General features: G+C 35.8%; 1 protein-coding gene across 2 annotated transcripts in view; it reads right to left on the reverse strand.

Moving 5' to 3' along the window:
* Positions 1-21,849, reverse strand: part of pdgfc (platelet derived growth factor c) — a 109,766-nt gene that overhangs the window by 28,336 nt on the left and 59,581 nt on the right. The window contains exons 3-4 of one of the 2 annotated variants that reach the window (XM_088633250.1): positions 19,265-19,445; positions 2,880-3,035 (exon numbers count right to left, since the gene is read on the reverse strand). In XM_088633250.1, the coding sequence (XP_088489376.1) occupies positions 2,880-3,035; positions 19,265-19,445 (337 nt within the window). The remainder of the gene's footprint in view (positions 1-2,879; positions 3,036-19,264; positions 19,446-21,849) is intronic. The other variant, XM_088633251.1, reaches the window with a different exon arrangement.

Raw genomic sequence — 21,849 nt, forward strand, 5'->3', positions numbered from 1 at the left:
TAATTTTAAGGAACGAGTAATAGGTTTATTCCATCCATTCCATCCATTCCATCCAGCAGCCATATCACCCTGCAACTCACAACTGGAAACCCACTGAAGCTAAGGAGGTGTGAGCCTGGTCAGTACCTGGATGGGAGACCTCCTGGGAAAAACTAAGGTTGCTGCTGGAAGATGTGTTAGTGGGGCCAGCAGGGGGCGCTCACCCTGTGGTCCATGTGGGTCCTAATGCCCCAGTATAGTGATGGGGACACTATGCTGTAAACAGGCACCGTCCTTCGGATGAGACATAAAACCGAGGTCCTGACTCTCTGTGGTCATTAAAAATCCCAGGGCGTTTCTCGAAAAGAGTAGGGGTGTAACCCTGGCGTCCTGGCTAAATTTCCCATTGGCCCTTACCAATCATGGCCTCCTAAAAATCTCCATCTATGAATTGGCTTCATTACCCTCTGCTCTCCTCCCCACTAATAGCTGATGTGTGGTGAGAGTTCTGGCACACTATAGCTGCCGTCGCATCATCCAGGTGGATGCTGCACATTGGTGGTGGTGGAGGGGAGTTCCCATTACCTGTAAAGCGCTATATAAGTGTAAGCAATTATTATTATTATCCTCACAGAGGGTTTTGGAACTCCTATTGTGGAAAGACATCTGAAACCAAAATTATCCTGAAACTAGAATCACACCTTCCCCTTTCTCTCAATGACAGACTTGTTTCCTTCTAATCCTCTCTATTCGTTTGCAGATTTTGACTTCACACCTCTCTTCTTCACACCACCCAAGTGTCAATACTGCTTCTTTCCTGTTCCTGCCTCCTCTCCACTTCCGGCTTTTGTTCTCCCATGCCTTTTCAACTGCTGGTTTTCTTCTCTTCCTTACATCCGAAGAAGGCTTCACGGCCGAAACATTGTATCTCTTTTCTTTTCAGCACGGAACAAACCGTTACTTGTTCCATGGGTTGAAAATGTCCAAACAACAGTAAAGGCAAAATCTAGGAAGCTGATTAATTCATAAGTCAGAGCACTGCAACAACAAGATTTCTGAGGCAATATATAAATTCAAGGCATGCACCATAATTGATGCAGACCAAGGCTGTGGACACACCCATAAATAACACCTGTAAATAAAAAATAATGTTTTAAGTTACTTACAGTATTTGTTTATTTAGTGACACAAGAATCTAACTAAAGCTCTATACTATAGTACTTGTTTGACAGGTTCCCATTATTTTAGTAATAACACAAGTCCAGAGCTTTGACCTTGATGTGCAAAACAGAAATCTCTCATGCTTTAAAATGACTCTTTTACAATGATAAGACTCCCATTTACAATATTCTCCCAACAAAAATCAAACTACATCAGGCTAACCAAACACTACATGGACTGCAGACAGCAATATTCCTTATAAACTCTAATCAATATTTGCCTGAGAAAGTGAATATTTCCAACCTTTTAACATTTTATGCTTTATATCCTTATTTTATTTATGACAGCTTCTCATTTTCTAAGTTTTCTGACGAGACTTAATATACATTAACACACCCAGCATTCCTTAGAAAAAAGACTGCAAATCACAGCTTGTCTTTTCTTGCGGGCAGAAGCCAAATAACAGGACTTAAAATTATACAATGCAAACTATTTCAGACAATTTCATTTCACAGTGCCTAAACAGAACATTCTTAACAACATTCATCTGAGAAATTGTCATACATTAAACATCTGTTCCATCATACAGATGACCATTACAGTAGAAAGCAACTGCAACTAGAAACATGCCTATTGAATAAAATTCAATATGGTTTAATCTCAAAGCATTCCATTGAAGTAAGCTGATCTGATTCACTTCACTGCTTAAACATACAAATGTGTAGTTCCAAAAGCTCTTATCAGAACACCAGAGAATATATAAGCCAATTATGAAAACAAGAACTCAAATGAAACATGCACAGCACAATTTATTGAAGAGAAAAGATGTGAAATGGAGTGCAAAGCAATTTTTATGATTGTTTTTTGTCTCTAAATACATCATTTTCAGAGGAATTTTAAGAACTGTCTATATAAACTTGCTGAATTATAAATGAATTAAATAAAGATATCTAGTTACATAAATCAGGGTAAATAATCATTGTGCAACATAGTTATTTTTTTGCCACCTTACAAAATCTTGCTGAATATGCATTCTTTTTACTTAAGAAAGCATGGGCTTCTATTCTTTTCCAAACAATAAAGAGCTAAGTGTTTATTCTTTAGAAATAACACTTGACTATAAACTTACTAAAATTACATGTAATCAGCATCTTTCTGCTCTTGTTCAAAATTTTTACCATTAATAATAACATTTAAATTTAATTATATCTTTCAAGATAGTAGCAACCAATCTTGTCTGGATAATAAATCACATACATGTTTTATTTTACACATTTTATTGTATTTTATTGTATTATATTTGTATTTTATGTTTCTTTGTAATTACTTATTCCTGAACAGGAGTGGCCTACATAACACAAATTATCCACTTAATTAATATCTATCATTTATGGAGCTATCAGATTAAAAAATGCTTGCAATTTAGTTGTATATTAACAATAGCTTAAACACAACAAAATAGTAAACGGTTTTATACTAAGAGCATGAATGCTGTGCATTAAATATACAGATATATTGCCTCATTAAAGAATTCATAAAGCTATTCAAAACCTTGTCTAGGTTATCAGAAAGTCATTTTATACCACTCTGATTTAAGGCATTACGGACTACTCATTGAGGAAAAACCTAGCTACAGTAGGTTTGGATACCAGAGGATGATCATCATTAGTATGTATGACAACATCTTTTTCCTGGCATCATCTTAATATTTAATGGAAGTTGTACACAGAAAAGCATACCTTTGTGCTGTGTTTTATGGGCCTCCACATGCTCAAGTTCCATTCTTGGAATAAGACCAAAAGATGGAAACTGAAAGGAAGGGTGGACTCTGTATGACAGAGCAGCAAAACACACTTCATTCCATCTTTCTTTGTGATGTTGCATGTGGTGGGGTCCTGAGAAACAGATGCATAAAGGCAGTGATTCAGTGTTTTAATATACTATGGAGAGGAAATAAATATGAGAACAAATAGCATCACTGAGCTCTTCACTAAACTGAATATCTTCAGTTTTCTAGCTGCTATCTGTTCAGCATCTAAGGTTACCAACTTCAAAACAAAATACATAGTCGCTGTCCACATTGCAATCTAAAATGTTTCCTTAAATTTTGCTCTCCCCTCTAAGGAAGCAGATTTTTGTAGATTGCTCAGAAGCCTCCACTTGGTGATTTTATACCATCACCTTATCACTTGCCTTCATCAAACTTGTCAGGTGATGACATTCTGCAGGTCAGCAACAGTCACTTGAAGGTCATCTCTCCATTCAAGTGGGCGGAACAAACTGGGAGCTTGGCATCCTCCAGTGAGGTCCCTGTCATTCACCCATTTCTCCAGTGCAATGAACTAGGGCACAATTTCTTCCTCTTTCCCAGTTGCCAAGTGCAATGGCCTCTCTCTGGGGCTATGTGTCATGAGATCAAGGCCCCACAATCAAAGATGCTCTTCCACCCGGGTCAATTTAATAAGGCACAATTAATTAACCAATCTCCAGCTTCCACTCTTTACCACACCTCCCCAGGATCATAACACTTAAACACTTAACTCTACTCTTAGAGGTCCTACAATTCAGCTTTTGGATCACCTCTAACCTTTATGGCCTTCAAGAGACCAGTGTATCTTCTTTAAAAGACCTCCTTCTGGAATTTTGCATTTTTTCACAGAAATTCCATAACATTTTGCTGCATTCCTTGGGATGTTGTCTGCTGCCAGAGTGGTGCCCTAGGGTCACTTATCATAGTTTTCCTAATTTTCTGGCTTTTGCCACATTTTTTATTGATGTTCCAAAAAAAAAATCTTACTTTTGCTGTTGGCTACCATAGTGTGTTGTTCTGAAGAAACAACCTACAGCCCATATTCTTTACAATCACATCAAAACTGAATGAAATAATTTGTTTTGTTGCAAAGCAAACAGTTTTTAGTCAAGTCATATCCATTGAAAACACTGGGAAGATTATGATAGCTAATTTTGTAAACTACTGGCAGTATGTAGAATGAAACAAGCAGAGGTTAATTCCACGCTGGAAATTAAAAAAGAACAAAAAAGTAACATTTCAGCTCTGGTGCCTTCTTCAGGTATGGGAAGAAGAAATATGAGATTAAGTGTGGTAGGAAAGACAAAAGAAAGAGAATGTGAGAACAAGCATGGGGAGGTAAAATGAGGGTTAAAGACACGGAAATCTGAGAGGCAAATGTGAAATGCAGCAATCTGTAAATGAACAGAGAAATTCTCTCTCCTCCACAAGCCAGAAGAAATCTCTGTAGCTAGAATGCTATTTTTGTCTTTCTTTTTTACTTTTCAGCATGAAAATAACCTCTACATGCTTACATGCTAATGCAGCTTAACAGCATCTGCAGTTACAGCTCTCGGAGTTATCCCACCTTAATTAGATTTTTTTTCTGTATCTTTGTAAACAAATTAAAATAAAAGCACATTTGCTTTCTTGACAATTTACAGAGCATATTAAATACAGTAAAGGAACAAGTAATAGGTTTATTCCATGCTGAAAAGAGAAGAAAGAAAACACAACATTTATGCCGTGAAGCCTTCTTCAGGCCTTCTTCACACCAGAAGAAGGCTCAAAGGGTGAAACGTTGTGTTTTCTTTCTTCTCTTTTCAGCATGGAATAAACCATGCTCCTTTGCAGCCTACGCATGCTGATGCAGCTACCCACCTTAAATACAGTAGTTCACTTAAGTATAAAATCTAATTTGATTTGTTATTAACATTTTGGAGACATTTCATACTGTTTGAGGATACAGTAGATCTACCATCAATAGTCTGATTTTGCATTCAGAAAAAAAGTACAATCTCCCTCAATGCAGCTGATTTTTTTGTTGTTGTGTTTCAGATCACATGAGGGAAATGAGAGTCCTGCATAACATAAAGCTGTTCAGATGTTTTCTTAGTTGTCAGTGATCTTTTTGTATTCTTCCTCTTGAGGAAATCTAAGAAAGCACTGTATTAAAAAAACAGTGCCCATAACTATCTTACATTAATATTCTTCTAGGTTGTGGGCATAATAACTACTAACAATCTGAAGTGGGACTTTGTATTGCTCCATCTTAATCTGAACCACTCTATCAGAATGATAATCTCTCTGAAAACATAATTGGAAGGAAATTCGTTTCCCTTACTATGGAAGCTGCAATGAACTAGAAGTAAAAGTAAAAGTGTCAATTTTACCATGGTCATCCTCTGACTCAGAGGTCCCCACAATATGCTGCCAGAAACTACAATTTTTTATTTCAATATTTTCACAACCTGAATTGAAATTACTTGACTACTTTTTTCCCTAAGTTCCCCCTCGGCACTTAAGCCACTGTGGAGTAATAATGTCTGAACACAATGGTTCTAAGTATTGGGGGAAATCAAGGCCAAATTTGAGAGGTTTCTAAGAACAGGCTCCTGAAGACTGAAGTTTTAAAGACAATTTAATTTCAGTGTTTTCAAGTCAATCTTTCTTCTGTGAGCAGTGTTTTAACAATCTTTTGCTTGGCCTTACAGTTTCCAAAATCTCTTCCTAAAAAACACAGCTGGCATTATTTTTTCCTTTCATGGAAGTGGGAAAAGGGAATTATTGCAGTTTAAATATAAACTAACTGCTGCCCTATGGCTGAAGGTTCCAGTAGTTTTGGTTTACCACAGGGAAACAGAGGGCTGCTGTTTGCATGAGCCTCTAGAATGAAGGAATGCACGCACACACACATACACACGCAAAAACAGGCATAGCTTTAGAAATTTGGTTTCTCTCTTTTGTGCATACCAGCAGTGAACATAGGCAAGCTGCCCAAAAAAGAGTGACTTGCTGGTTTACTTCTTCTAATTATATTCACCCACATACATAAAGAAAAGTAACCTCAACACTTGTGTATACTTCACCTACAGTGACTCTGTCTACCAACCTTACAAGTTACAGAGGTCAAATCAATAATAAAACCAATAATTCAGCTGAACTAAAGTCTCTTTAGTTAACTTAAAAGAAGACTCTAAAATTGCAATTATATTGTCATGTCATGAGGAAGCTTTTCAACAGGTAATAGTAATTTAAAAGCAAATAAAAAGAATAAATATGACAGATCTATTGCTAAATTAACAGAAAAGATCTTTTATTCAGCAAGCAATTACATAATAATAGGCTAAAAATTATGTGTATTTTAACCTCATTTGTACCACATTTCTGGAGCAATAAAGAATAGGTAGGAGAAAAATTTAAATGCAGTATGTGGTGCCTGAATTAAAATTGTGCACGTTACGAATGCTATGTGGTTTGCAAATCTTAAAAAAATGTATACTGATGTCAGAAATGTGCCAAGAAGCTTTAAAAATGTCCCTACTGCAGTTAATGTTAATTTTTTTGTTTTAGCTCTGCAAATTTGCTCATCTATTGTTGCTTATTTTTAGATTTTTGTGAGTGAAAATGCTGTTCTAAGACAACTGATTTATTTGGTTATTTTTAGTTGTTTTCCCAAAGATCATAGTGACATACAGTCTAAGAATTAAGATTAGTTTAGAAAGAAGCTGAGACGTAAATTATTCAGTGGGATTAGTGCACACATGTTACAGTATAAATTCTGCTGTTTACCAAAGCTAGTTAATTAATTTTTCCAAAAAAAATATGTAAATGATGACCTTGCAGCACAATACAGAGATATATTAAACAAACATTAAAGAAAATATTATCTGCTAAAACTACTGAAACTATTGTTTGTACAAAATAGCCCTAGAAAAGTTACAACTGAGAGGAGGCCATTTATCTCATTTGGCTGATGGTTGTTACTTCATTTGATTAGAGGAACTCACACAGATGATTCTTGAAAGAAGCTGGCAAGCTTGGGTAACTTAGTCTAGACTCTCATAACCCTATGTGTTAGAAAGTGCCTCATGTAGATTGCATTTCAATGTTTTTTATTAACTTTTAAATATATACTGTATATCAGATTGAAACTGCAGAATATCAGAAAATTAAAGAAAAAACAACTACCCTGAACATTGCTCTTCACTAAATATAATCTTGCCATAATCTTGTAAATAGATTTTTCCTGATGGTCTATTTCAGAAAAAAACAAAGGTTGCCTCAGTAAAGACAGCTGGTAACTCAAACAGTTATCTTTTTGCCAACTGGCTGGAATGTTGCACAGTTTCAGGAAAAAACACTGATTAAGAGCCAAGGTAAATGAAAAGAATAAAACCATCTAAACATTACTAATCAGTCAGGCTGTTTAAAATTAAATCAAGCCCCCTTGTTGATGCATTTATTTTCCAATAATGCACTAGTTTTTAATGAAAAAAAATCACTATTCACAACAGACATCACATTTTTGTCATGATGGAAAACAAATAAAAATCAGCAACAAACAAATATATTTCAATGGAATCTATTTAATTGGTATTGGCAGGACAATATAGCTTTCACAGCTGTGAATGTATAGTGCTAGTATATTCTATTGATGTACACACTTTAGACAAGCATGGAAATGCACCTTCTTAAGAATCTTGGAATCTAAAAAAAACTGGTTAAATCACAGCCCTGCCATACAAATTGGGTCGTTTGTTTAGTCATTTCTCAATACAGTTGAGGCTACCAATAGACTAAAATAAATCCATAGATCTAAGTGCCGAAAATATAAACAACTGAATTTAGAATCATCTTAATAAAATAACCTCAATGTCCACTCACATCTGAAACGCCACTGTGCTTTAATGCATGTAGGGTTTCTAAACATTCCATTTACTCATACAGGAAATAGATTCTAACCACCAGATATTGTGGTTTTCAGTACCTTAAATGTGTGGAATGATAAACCTACAATAATAAATATAATGTGGATCAAAGATTACTGAAATACAAAATCAGAGCAAAATTACACAATAATCAGTGTCTCTTAAACTTTCATATTGCTTTACTTCAGCTCACTGATGTCCTAGCCTGCATTTTAACAAGATGTGTCTAAAAAATCATGGTAATCATCATCATCATAATAATGTGTGAACAGACAAAAATAAATGTAGTTTTCTTATGGTAAATCTGGAGATGGAAAACTTTTCTAACATGACCAAATACATGTCCCATGCATGTCTAAAATTAAACATAATTTAATGCACATGAATATTGCTTAATGAAGGGAAAAAAAACTAAAACCCAGTGGCCTTCATAGACTGAAGCATTTCACCTCTTGTTTGAAGGCAAAAAAATAAAAGCACACGTACAGGCCAATAACAGGCACTTTAGGGCTAAAAATCCCTATTTTCAAAGAGTACACACTACACTTTACTGTGTACAATGAAGGTAAGTGATGGCACCTCAATAATTTATTTAATGAGAACTGAGGTGAATGTGCTTATATACATTAAAGTAAAAAATAATGAATTGGGATTTTAATAAATTAATTTAATACATGATACATGATGTGGCCAAGCTTTACTTTTAAAGTGCACTCCTGTATAGCAAAGACTTAAAGGGAGAAAAGAAACAACACAATTTTCTGTAGATTTTTGGTTATACTATATAAAGTACAACATTAATCCTACACCATCATTCAGTGAAAGCTTACTTTGGGTTGTTTCCCAAATTGAATATGTTGTAAAAATCTATATTAGCTCCAATAGCAGGTTTACGTACAATTTTTCTCACGTATTTTAGCCCACAGTGTTTGTTTTTATAAAGTCTTTTACAGAATGTTCTAGGAAATCCAACTGTTTTTAAAGAGACGTATTATAAATTCCTGTGTGTAATAAAAAGCATAAACTATAGTCTTCTTCCGCTACAAGATGTAGGCAAATTTAAAAAAGAAGATGTGTTCAGTCATGCATGACCTCTGTATAAGCTCCACCAGAGAAAAAGGCTTTTAAGTTAAGCATTAAATATCAAAGGCAAGAACATCCATTAAACCTTTTTCAGTGATATAATAAGAAAAGCTTCTCTCAATTATTTAGTAGGATACAGATTAGAAGAAAATGATGGGAAATTTGTTAGACTAATCATTGGTTATATAGTTCATTTGAGAAAGCTAACATTAATTAAACAAATGTAAAGCATTATTCTAACTTGCTGGGAAAAAGGAACATAAAGTAAAAGGGCGGTAGGTGGAGACGAGATGGAGATCCTTTTCTAGATCTTATTCCCCAGACAGAACCTGACCAAATGGTGGAAAACAATTGGTCGGGTAACATTTAAAACCAGGAAGCTGAACTAGTAAAGCTACAAAGATAGCAGATACTCAGAGGGAAAAGAGGTCTAATGAAGTGGGCGACCAATCAACTAGACTAGGGACATGAAGCATGGTTTGTGTAGAGTCTTGGAAACTTGTTTTGAAGCCGGTAAACATCTTACTTATACAACTGTCTAATTAGAAGCTCAAAGAAGAGCCTTGTTGTTTTTTTTTTCTCGTGGTGTGTGTTATTATTTTAGGGAGTGAAGGGGAGGAGAAAGCAAAGAAGTCCATTCCCTGAGATATTTTGGATTGGGGACATGAACAAACTTCCCTAGAGCTACAGGAATAGCAGGAGCAGAAGAATCAAAATGAGCTGCTGTTCTGCCATATAGTACTGCTAGAGGGGGTTGGTTAAAGATACCCTCAGGTCATTGATTGGACTTACAGCCAGACAGAAAGTAAGCAGAATGCTGAGTTGAAGAAACTGCTTCAAGAGTGCATCAAATATATTTGTGTGTTGAGTGATAAAAGAAAGACTCAGAAAGACTGAAGAGCTAAGGATGTCCCAGGGCAACAGCAGCTGCCTCAAGACAGAACTGAAAATGGGCAAGCAAGAGACAACTTCCCTTGCCAAGCTTCGGTTCAAAACAGAAGCAAAAGTGAAGGACATGAGGGCAAAGGTGGACACTTTTCAGTCCCAGCTCAGTCGGGACATCAATAGGAACAGACAGCCAAAGGAAAAAATTCTTCCTACAAAGGTTGTGCTGGTGGACAGTTAGACGAAGAAAAAGGGAAGAGAACCAAGTTTTAATACTTGAGAATCATAATCTCCAACTGAAAGAAGAAATTAAAACAAAGTTCAAAATGCATGATCTAAGTGAAAAAAATTGAAGCACTGTCATCCACTAAAGAAACATGTGCAGAGAAATCTGCTGATAATGTGAAGGAAGTTGCAGTGAAGCGGCTAAGATGGTGGCAGATAGAAAGATGGAAGACTCTTCAAATATTTTCCCTGTGATGCTCATACTGTTAGGCTGTCATTTTAGAAAGAAGCAACAGACCTGCCAGATCATACAATTTAGAAGAAGAACACACATAGTTTCATTTGACTGTAGAAAACCTGTATCAGATTGACTGTATCAGACAGACTGCCTTACTCCTGACAGTGGAAGAAAAGGGGTTTGAGAGAGTTTGACTATCCTCAGATAGAGGAAGAAGAGGTTAAATAGGAAAATGGGGTTCTGCTATATACTGTAGCTACAATACATAGCTCTCATTTTCTCCCTCTCCCTCTTTCTCTCTCAAATCTTTATTTTTACATACAAATTCTCTCATAATGCCCAAAAATGTCACATAAGTTCATTCTGCTTGCTTGTATATACAGTATGTATGTTACAAATGAGTTTAAAATGGCAATATATAAACTTGTAATAACCAGGCAAAGTATGTGGAAATAATTTGTACAATTGTTATGTTTTGATACATAATAATAATATTTCTTTATTAGCCCTATACAATTTCTTGCATTAGGAACGCGTCTTTTCGCATACCCCAGCTTTTCTCCATGGAGACACAGACAGGGAGAGAAGCTTGGGGTCAGAGCGCAGGGTCTGCCATTGTACAGCGCCCCTGGAGCAGTTAGGGTTAAGGGCCTTGCTCAGGGGCCCAACGGAGTAGGATTCCTCTGCCGGCCACGGGATTTGAACCGGCAACCTTCCAGTCACAGGCGCAGATCCTTAGCCACAGAGCCACCGCTCCGCCCATACATGGGATATGCGAGGCCTTTAAAGGCACCAATATTTTCCTTTGTTAATGAATAAAATGGAAACATGTAGTATGTACTGTAGGGTTTGATTTTGAAAATGGAAATATCTGTTCTGAAAAGTAGGTATAATACAGTAGCTATTATACTTTTCAGTACCTTGAGCTGTACCCAGAAGTTGCCAGAGTGTGTTGGGCTTCATGCAAAGTTGTATCTCTTTGAAAACATTGAGCTTTTCCTGAAACTGCTACTGTAATGACCATTAAATAGCCACTCCCTAGCCCAGTATTATAAAGAGATAAAATTTTGCATAACCCTGCTACTTACAGAACTCAAGCACTGATATTTTCAATTAAATCTCCAAAAAAAACAACAAGGATTTTCCACTGAATTTTTTTTTCCTGTAGTTATTATTTTTTCTATTTATACTGCTTGGCACAAATTGAATGAACATGCATTTTTATTCAGTTGTTACAATACTGAAGTTTGTAAGACAGCCAACACAAAGTGGACAGCTTCCCACCTCATGCAAAACCCTTTTTTATAGAAAGATAATTTACAGAGAAAAAGTAAAAAGTTCAAAGTGGAAAAGAAATGAGAAACATCCCCTTTATATTTTGTTCATATTTCTTTAAATATCCTGCATAATAATTACAGTGATATTACAAAGTAATAAAAACTAGCACAGGACTAATGTGACAGGAGTTGGACTTAGTATACTAGTATAACACTATACTATACCATAAATAAATTCTAAATGATAATATAAAGAGTTATATATAAATAGTTTAAGCAGGTAGCTGCGTCAGCATGCGTAGGCTGCAAAGGAACAGGTAGATTTATTCTATGCTGAAAAGAAAAGAAAGAAAACACAACGTTTCGGCTCTGGACACACATCTTTACATAACACATAACATATCTTCCACCACTCTTCCGTTTCTAGACATATAATTATCTATTAACCATCAATGACTCTCTACCTAGGTCTAGAACACAAACCCACAGAATCACACAGCTATCTCCTGTACAGCTCTTTTCACCCCGCTCACACCAAAAACACTCTCCCCTTTTCACAGTTCCTCAGGCTATGTTGACTCTGCAGTGACGATATGGATTTCCAGAACTAAGCATTCAAAATTCATTTTTTTTCATCAACAGAGGATACCCCACCCAGGTTATCGACAGGGCCCTTACCCAGGCCAAAAACAGCCCTCAGATCATCAACTCGATCAGGAACTTCCGGTCTTACAACCACATTCCTTTGCTGCTTCCCTACCACCCTAACACACTTTCTATCCCCAGGACCATCATTAACAACTACTCTATTTTACAGGACGATCTCTCCATCTGTACCCTTTTCTCCTACCACCCAATCATCTCTTATCGCCAACCACCCAATCTATGTAAACTCTTGTTCACAGCTCCCTTGACTGCACTCGGCAATCATCCCCCCTAGGTACCTTCCCCTGCAACAGAACTCGCTGCATCACCAGCAAATACAAATATCTAACAACACGCTGATTCAGGGCCCCTCAGGTCAATTCCAGATCACCCAGATGACATCCTGTATCTCCAGCAACCTCATTCACTCTATCTCTTCCAAAAATTTCCAGCTGTCTACGATGGGGAAACCGGAAGGAGACTAGGAGACCGCTTCAGACAACATGTTAGGGCTGTGAAGATTAAAGATTTCTCCAAGCCCATACTTTCTCATTTCACCTCAGACGGCCATGATCAAACTGATCAATCTGTCTCTGTTCTTAAGAAGGGTTTCTCAACTCCCACAGCAGAAAGACAACAGAAACTAAATTCATCCTGAAACTAGGTTCACACCTTCCCCCTTAGCTCAATGACAGATTTATTTTTGTGTAACCTTCTCTATTCTCATGCAGGTTTTGACTTCATACCTTTCTCCACCCCTCTCCACTTTGCACTTCCTGAGTGGCCTCTCTGCCTCTCCCCTCTCCTTCCTCCTCCACCTTTCCAGCTTTTGTTCTCCTGTGCTATTTAATCCTTGCCGTCTACCCTTTCTTTCTCACACCTGAAGAAGGCTCCACAGCCGAAACGTTGTGTTTCCTTTCTTTTCTTTTCAGCATAGAATAAACCTGTTACCTGTTAAATATAAATGCCTAATGGAATTATTGTACTGTAGACATACCTGTCCACTGATTTTTGCCTATTTTGGGCATTGTTACCATAAATTTAATGCTCTATAGATTATATATAAAGTATACAGTATATGATCTGGGCTCTCCCTAGTGGCTCAGCTGGAGAGGATATTTAATTGAACTATTTGATCATGGGTTCAAGCCTGGATCAAGTCACTTTCTGACTGTGATCAGGATTTCCCAAGCAGCAGTGTAATTGACTGAGATATGCTGAGGGAAAGGTAAGGACTCTCTTGGCTCTCATTGACACAATGACCTCTGCTGGCTCCTTGGCCTTTACTGGTTTATGGTGCTGTCAGTGTGAAATATGTTAGAAGATGAGAGGCTCAAAGTTGCTTGGATCAGAAGAGTCCTACAGTTCTACAATTCCTCATTCTCTCCTTTGTAAGGTAGGAGATTGTAGCTGTGATCTAACAGGATGTGTACAACAGAAATGATTGGCATTTTTTAAATAAAAATTCAGGTTGCCCAGTGGCGCAGTGTTTAGCATTGTTGCCTCACAGCTCTGGGGCCCTGGGTCCAAATGTGGACCTGGGGTGCTGTCCCTAAAGTTTGTATGTTCTCGCCTTTTTCTTCAGGGTTTTCACCAGGTGCTCTGATTTCCTCCCAGAGTGCAAAAACATACACATACAGTAGATTAACTGGCTTCTTGGAAAATTGGCCCTGGTGTGAATGCACGTGTGTTTCTGATTGTGTCCTGTGATATACTGGCATCCTGTCCAGGGTGTACTCTGTCTGGCTCCCCTGTGACCCTGAATTTGAAGAAGTGCTCAGAAAATGGGCGGAGAGAAAAAAGAATACATATATGATCTAAATTTCCAGTTTAGAATAACACCAAACAAAACAGGTTACATGGGCAGTGATAAAGTTTTCATTTATTTTAAAGAGAACATTACTTAAGAGAACATTACTTACACATTTTATGTTGCACTAGTTTAGCTAATTTCTTTTCACTGGCCCAAAAATTAGGAGGTATGACAACTGATGTAAAAAGAAAACAATACCATTCAATGGTCCATCTATCCATTTGTAGTCCACTTAAAACATGACCAATTGACTATAATAATTTGCATAACATTTCTTTGTTTTATTTATTTTAAAGAATAAAGCTATTCAGTCCACCCAGACCCTTCTGTTCCCACTAAAGACAGTTAATTCAATAATGTGGTGAAGTTTTCCCTGACAGTCAATGAAGCCTAACTAACTATATGCTTCAATTTAGTTATTTATTATAACTGAATATCTACAGCGATGTTTCTACTTTGTGTCTTCACAGCACATCACAATTCTTAAATAAATAAAAAAGTTTAAAAAACTATGATACACACAGCAGTTGCGGCTCTTTGGAGTTTGATCATTCTCACATACAGTAGATAAAATCTATCTTTAATCAGAAAATTCTCTTTAGTCTACCTGTCTGGGTGGCTGTCTAGACATGTCTTTCGTATATCCTTAAACCTCAGTATGGGTAAAAATGTTTAAACTGCTTTACATGTGGTATGTATAAACAGTTTAAACATCAGAAACCTAAGCCCATTACAGCACATTTTTGTCACAAATGTGACTCAGTGAAAACTTTAACCAGAAAAGACATACTTAAACACTATGGCTATACTATTTCTGTTATGTTTTTTTATGACATAATTAAGTAGGGTTACAATATATACCATCAATGTCAAGTATGGAAAAATTGAGTTTATATTATACATAGTTTAACATGTATATCAGTTTTCAAAATATCTTTTGAATCCCCTGCTGTCGACAAAGACTGGCAAGTTAAAAAGAGAAAAAGGCAATCTCACAGTCTCAGAATCCTTTAAATGTGTTTCTGTTCAAATACTAATTTTCATCCTTTTGAATCTAACCTTTCTTGTCTTTCATGCCCTTTTTTAGAGCAGAAGCATTTACATGCTGAATCACTGATTCCATGTCAACAAAATAAACAAAATGAAAAGGCCGTAAAGTTTAACTTATAAGTTTAATAAAAATAGGAAGGGAAATATGAGTTATTACTTGAAAGGTCTTATGTTGTAGTGTGACCATTGTTCATTTGCAAGAGCATTAACCTTTTAAATAAGGTGACACAGCTCTGACTGGTAGCAATACCGTTAGGAATATTCTAATCACATGACAAATAATGTGCTGATGAAATGACAATTTAAAGGGCTGGCCACTGGGGGTATTTTATACATTTACAAATATGTTTTTCTATTACACCCACCTACAGTAAGTTGGATATACCAATTGTTTTAAGACTCAGGTCTTTAGCTATGACTTTGAATTCCACTAAGGTGAGATGTGTGAATGAGATGATCACCTGCAAAGGCATTATCTGAGACACTACAAGCTCCACAGTGCCTGACAGGAAAGTTTATTAAAGGAACAGAATGTCTCTCATTGATGCCACTGAAAGCCTGCAAACACAAATAAATATGGGTTTCTGTTTGCTGAAAATATGAGAAAGCTGTGGTTGCCTAGTCTGAAACATATTTTGAAGGCAATTTCCTAAAATCTGACCTTTGCTCCAAGCAAGTACTATCACTAGCTGAGCTCCTTGGGAGCTACAGTATGAAGTGCTGTTTCAACGCACTTTTATTAGAAATGTGCTCCCAATTCTCAATTACAGCATTTGAATTAATGTCTATTGCACTCAACAGCAGCATGTACACGTACTTAGAAATTCAAGCAATTTCACATCAGATTGTAACCTTCTGTGTCGCAATTCAGGACATTGTAATACTCCATTTCACAAATGATAAATAGCTGGCTTCCAACTGGCTAAAAGATGTGGCATCTGCCCTTTAACATGCTTGCTGACCTTCATTAAACTTTTCTTTAAATTCCTGGAATGTTTGGTAACTGTTTCACAAAAAAATGTTAAATGTACCACTCTGTATGAAAATAATTGTTTTAAGGTCAAACACACAGCTTTTGAAACACCACTCAAAATATAAGCTTCATTACGTGTTCAGAGCTTAGCTATTAAGAGTTCCACCGAAAACAACAGGATTAATTGCAATGAACTGAAAGCAGCATACTAACTGGAGACGATCCAGTGGTTAGTACGCAGCTCTAGTTCTCTGTGCAAGGTTAATACCAATTGCAGCAAACTTGGCCACTAAAATTAGTTCTCGAATGGCATCCTAAAAATGTTCTCAAGTGCAACAAGCCCAAAGTAAATGGTGCTGCCCCCTAGAGAATACTAAAGAATGCCACTAAGACAGTACAACTCTTGCTATTGAATAAACAATTTCGTACCATACTAAGAGGAACACTAGATTGTGTTCCAAATGTAGTAGTAGCGTTTTATTGAACTTATATAGTTAATACCTAATGTTTTTATGCATCTGACACAGAGAGAGATATTTTATTTTAATATTCAACTAAAATTACATTCCAACCACAATACAATACACTAACATCAAATGTTCTAATCTTGAAGTAATGGGTCGTCACTATTACACCTACAGTACTAATAAACACAGAGCCTGTAATTTGCGATACAGCTCTGAGATATACAGTAGTGTTGAGACAATCTTTGGAGGGAAGAGAAAAGAAATTTAGAAAAAACATAAGGAAGTGGTACATGACTCTTAATAAGTGTGTTCAGTCACAACTGGCTGTCACTTGAGTTATTTGTTCTGATATTTATTGTGAGGGGTTTCCACACTGGTGGATCTTAGAGGGCAGTGGGATGTGGAGGAACAGGGGTACAGTGGGTATAATGTGTTATTTTATGTAGTTAAAAAGAAAAGTCCCATGGATTGCAGTCAAGGTTCCAGTAGCTTAATCTTCAGAAAATGAGGGTCCCAACTACTGACCTAGGTCAAAATCCACAGATATTAATTAGAAAATACTCTTGAATGTAGTGAAACAAATGTAGCACATTAAAGTGCATGAGGTTTACTACTATGATGATATAGTGCTAGGATGAAATCTATAAATCTATATGAGCAATAGAGATATTCATAGATTAAATGCTATTATACAAATATGGAAAATAATCAAGTGTTACGAGAATAGATTGAGGTAATTTTTCAGGGGACTCTTACAACAGCTGACTTGCTGTCAGAGGCCATTAGAGAGGCCATAAAGCTATGATTTGTAAACAGGTGATAGTTAATAAGCTAATTGGTGGTGGCTAATTCAACATTGTCACATGGGGGTCAATTAGTGGAATGTTTAGTGTTTAAAGGGCCACACGGAATCAGTTGGTGGTTATGTGTGTGATAGGAGTCTGGGGAGTTTCATGAAGAGTTGGTTTGTTGTAAAGACATGAAAGATATCTTAAATAAACCCTCATGTTCAGTATAATATTATAGTAGTGATTTCTTGCTTATTTAGATTCCTGGAACATGGGTGGAGTCTGTCACAGTGATAAAGATTATACAACACATTTAAAAGACAATTATTTGGTCATTTGTTTATAATGAGTCGTCCATGTGATACAACTAAGGAAAGGACTAGAATCATACAGACAAATCTAAAGCTGAGTGCTGCACAGATAAAATCAGATTTACAGTAGCTACAATGTGCTGATCAAGGGTCAACATTGACAGTTCCTGAAAAAAGTACTTGAAACCTCTGTAAATTAGTCTGTGCTCCTGAAATAGTTAAGCTACTTATTTGGGTTCTTTTTTGTCGGAGAGTGTACTTGTTCTTTCAGAAGTGTAAGAATTGGAACTGGTTTGTCATTTGAAGGTGGCTGTATCTCCTACATAATTCTAGTATCAGTGAATCAAAGAACTTTTTTCTTTTCTAAGGAAAGAAAAGTCCAACTTTGCTGTATTATAGTTGTTCCAAAATGTTCAGTCTGCCTGGCTAACCTTTAGCAGAATCTCTTTAATCCTTTTTCTTTCAGGTTAAAATAATTAATCACGGAATTTCTTTTATCCAGGGTCAGCAAGTTAAAATACATTTTGTAGTGTTTATGTAATCTTGTCAATAGAACTTCATAGTTTTCATGAATGCCAGTATTTTCCCTGTTATTCCAGGAGTATCTTAACAGGAGTACTAGGAAAAAAGCTAATTCATATAATTTAACACATCTACTAACATTAGACCTTACACTTAGTTCAGCAACATGATTCAAAACAAATGGCTACCTAAATACTGCAATGGGAAAATACTAAGAATATAAAATTCAAACTATCTTCATGTATAAAAGATGTTTACTGATTTTGCGGTCTTTCAGTACTTTCATATTTGTGGGTAATTAAATTTTAATCACACATAGAATACTTGCTAGGTCAACTAGCCCATGCATAGCAATATGTTAAGCAGTGACTGAGATACTTTGTCATACTTCATGAATTTAATCAAACAGCAACATAAAAACAACAAATATCCAAAATTAAAATTAAATTAAAAATAAAAACTACACTGAAGTGATCAAAGATAATGGATTGGAATACATTTATTTTTTATTGCTTTATGACTTGTAAGCAGCCAAGCTACCCATAATTTAGTTAGAGATTAATGAAGTCCTGATTTGTGTTTTCTGATTCTGCATTACGCCCTATAAATATATTTTGTGCTGCCTCCATGTGTCTTTTGCAACACCACGATGTTTTTTAAAGTGACAACAACACTGTGCCATCTCATATGCTTTTACAATACATAAAAAATTGGACTGAGATAGAAAGTCTAGCAATTAAAAATGATATTTAAGAAACACTGATTTCTGAAACTGGCATATTGTTAATAAAACCCTAAATAAATATATTCTAAATGAAACTAGAAAATAAAAATGGTTTCACATAAAAAAATAAAATAATGAAGTGTATTTTCAATATCCTGCAGAGTCTTTAAGATTCTTGCCCCCAAAGTTACAGTACAACCTCAAGCAAAGTGGCTCAAGGCTTAGATAAGCATTACAGGAACCAGAAAAGACTTATGCGACTGGATGATTTTCTCTTAGGCAGTAACAAACGGAATAATAAATTGTGGAATTACTATTCTGAACATCAATTTAGTGTGTAATAAGTGTTTAGAGATATCATTTTCCTTTTAATTTACTGATAAGACTGAGAAAAGGTGCTTACCCTGGGAAGAAGGGAGTACTGAATGCAGAATCCTGGCTCTGAAGGAAAGTATTCATCAGATTTAAAGCGTATCCTAATCTGGTTCCCTTTGGATACCTGCTTTCCTGGGGCAGATTGGGATCCACACCACCGACCCAGAATATTGCCTTCTGAAGGCTCTTCAATTTCTACAAAGTCATACCTAAAATGGACAAAGAAAGAGGTTTGTTTTTGAAAAATATTTTTGATTCTTCTGATTACTTTATTATACATGTGTTGAATAATACATGACTAACATCATGATATTATTAGTGATTTAAGTAAGATGCTAACTGATTAAACTTGCAACATTCTCCTTAACTACTATACATACATTTTTTTTATTATTTTACACACGTAATTGTACATCTATTGCTTTAAAAGTGATCATAGTTCAAACAAAAAAAGGAGGATTCTATTCAGTTTTAAAATCAATCCCTTAGATGTATCTTTCATTCCACGCTAGATATTTACTTAATTGTTAAATGGGACAAAATTAATCACCAGGAAATCAAAACGTTACACCGCATAGTGAATAAAGGCCCATATTTTAAATCAACTTTAAAAACCTTGAAAAATCGTACGTTTTGTCTAAATGCTCAAACATTTACATTAAAAGAGACTATAAGCAATAACATAAAGCTAATTCTGCAATTTTTCATTTCAGTATATCTGCAAAATTCTAATAATAATGAAATTAGCCAATGAATGACAACATTGGTCGAAGATTAGCACTATTACAATGACCCTCACTTACGAGGAATGAACCAGGGGGCTGCTAAAGTTGAGGGAGGTGTAAACAAAGATGCATGCAGACTTCTGGGCAGCCAGTGAGTATTGTACTGTAAGTATATAGTGAGTATGCACTGTAGCTAAGTGGAAATGTGGCATGATTTCACCTCCAATTATGTTAACTCCATATTTTTCACATCTGACTTAATTTATAAGATGATCATATACAGTATGACACATATACATCTTTTGCACGAATTAACTAAAGGTTGGAATAACATACATAGTATTTGTACAGTATTTGTTTTTTTAGATATTTATTCTCTATTCTGCTACAGCTGTCTTCACCAGTATTGCCACCATGTTATTTTTTACAACAGGTAAGGTCAACAACATCTTCTGGAGACCTTTCTTTCCCAGAGAAAGGTACAAAAGATGCATCTCTCTAAGCATTTGAGGCACCGTCCTCTGCTCTGGAATCTGGAGCCCCTAACCACTACTCCACACTGCTGTCTGTTGATGTTTACAGAGCATCTGAAAGTAAAACCTCAAAAAGCAGCCATAACAATATACTGTACATGTACAATTGGAAGCAATTCTCATGTCATCTGTTCCTATTTGAATCAAAAGTTGATTTCAGTGGAAATCTGGGCATGCTTCTGCTCACAATAACTTGTATTTAATTTAGCAGAAATGTAATTACACACATAAACTTAACAGTGCTGCAAGAGAAGACAATAGCACAAACCTCTGTGTGTATACTGTAGTATTTACAAAACCATCCTGTAATCCATCCAAGTACCCTCTGGGCAATGTGACATTGTTAAATGGCTTATAGCTATTGTTTCCATGGCCTTATTTTCCTCCAGGGAACTTCTGGGTTTATTTCCAGCTTTAATTAAATATGAAAGAAAAGCTCAGCATAATAAATGAAACCTACAGTATAACCTCAGAAGGGAATTTAATATTAAGTACTACTGTCCCTGTTTATTGATAAAGACGGTGTCTTCTACTAATAAGCTTAGTACTACTATTATGGTTTATTATCAATAGTAATTAATAGTACTATGATTTATTATTATTATTATTATTATTATTATTATTATTATTATTATTATTATTATTATTGAACAAGTAAAGGTTTATTCCATGCTAAAAAGAGAAGAAAGGAAACACAACATTTCGGCTGGAGAGCCTTCTTCGGGTAAAGCCTTCCAGAAGAATAAGCATGCTGACGTAGCTACCTACTTGAACTACTACTTAATAATAATAATAATAATAATAATAATAATATTGCTATTATTATTATTATTATTATTATTATTGGAGGGCACTAAGTTTATTCCTTGTGGTTGGGTCATGGCTATTGTGCATTTCATCCCATCATGGAGTCTTCATGACTTAATTTGAATTTCACAAATTTTTATTTAATTGGTCTGTATCATCATTTTTTCCAAATTGCCAATAAAACCTGGCCTGTGGGCTGTGGCCCTCCGGGACCAGGACTCACTGTCTTAGATCATGGAATGTTCCTAATTCCTGTGATTAAAATTGTACATTGACAAACACAGGGGAGTTTTAATTCAGTCATTAAACATGTGAGGTCTTGCACGTGCAGAGAAGTCCATACATTTCCTGGAAGGAGCAATAAATGAAAATTGAAGTACATTAGCCTATTGATTGAATGTATAAAAAATTCCAGCATTTTCACCAAAGTTTAAAACTATTTTAAAAGTGTTTTTATTTTCTAGCTCTTGTTACATTATCCATATACTGTATACTTACAAAAATATTATAACATCAGGATGATGACTACTCCTTTAAGAAACAGCTGG

Source organism: Lepisosteus platostomus, chromosome 1, assembly GCF_059453375.1.
Source record: "Lepisosteus platostomus isolate fLepPlt1 chromosome 1, fLepPlt1.hap1, whole genome shotgun sequence".
NCBI lineage: Eukaryota > Metazoa > Chordata > Actinopteri > Semionotiformes > Lepisosteidae > Lepisosteus > Lepisosteus platostomus.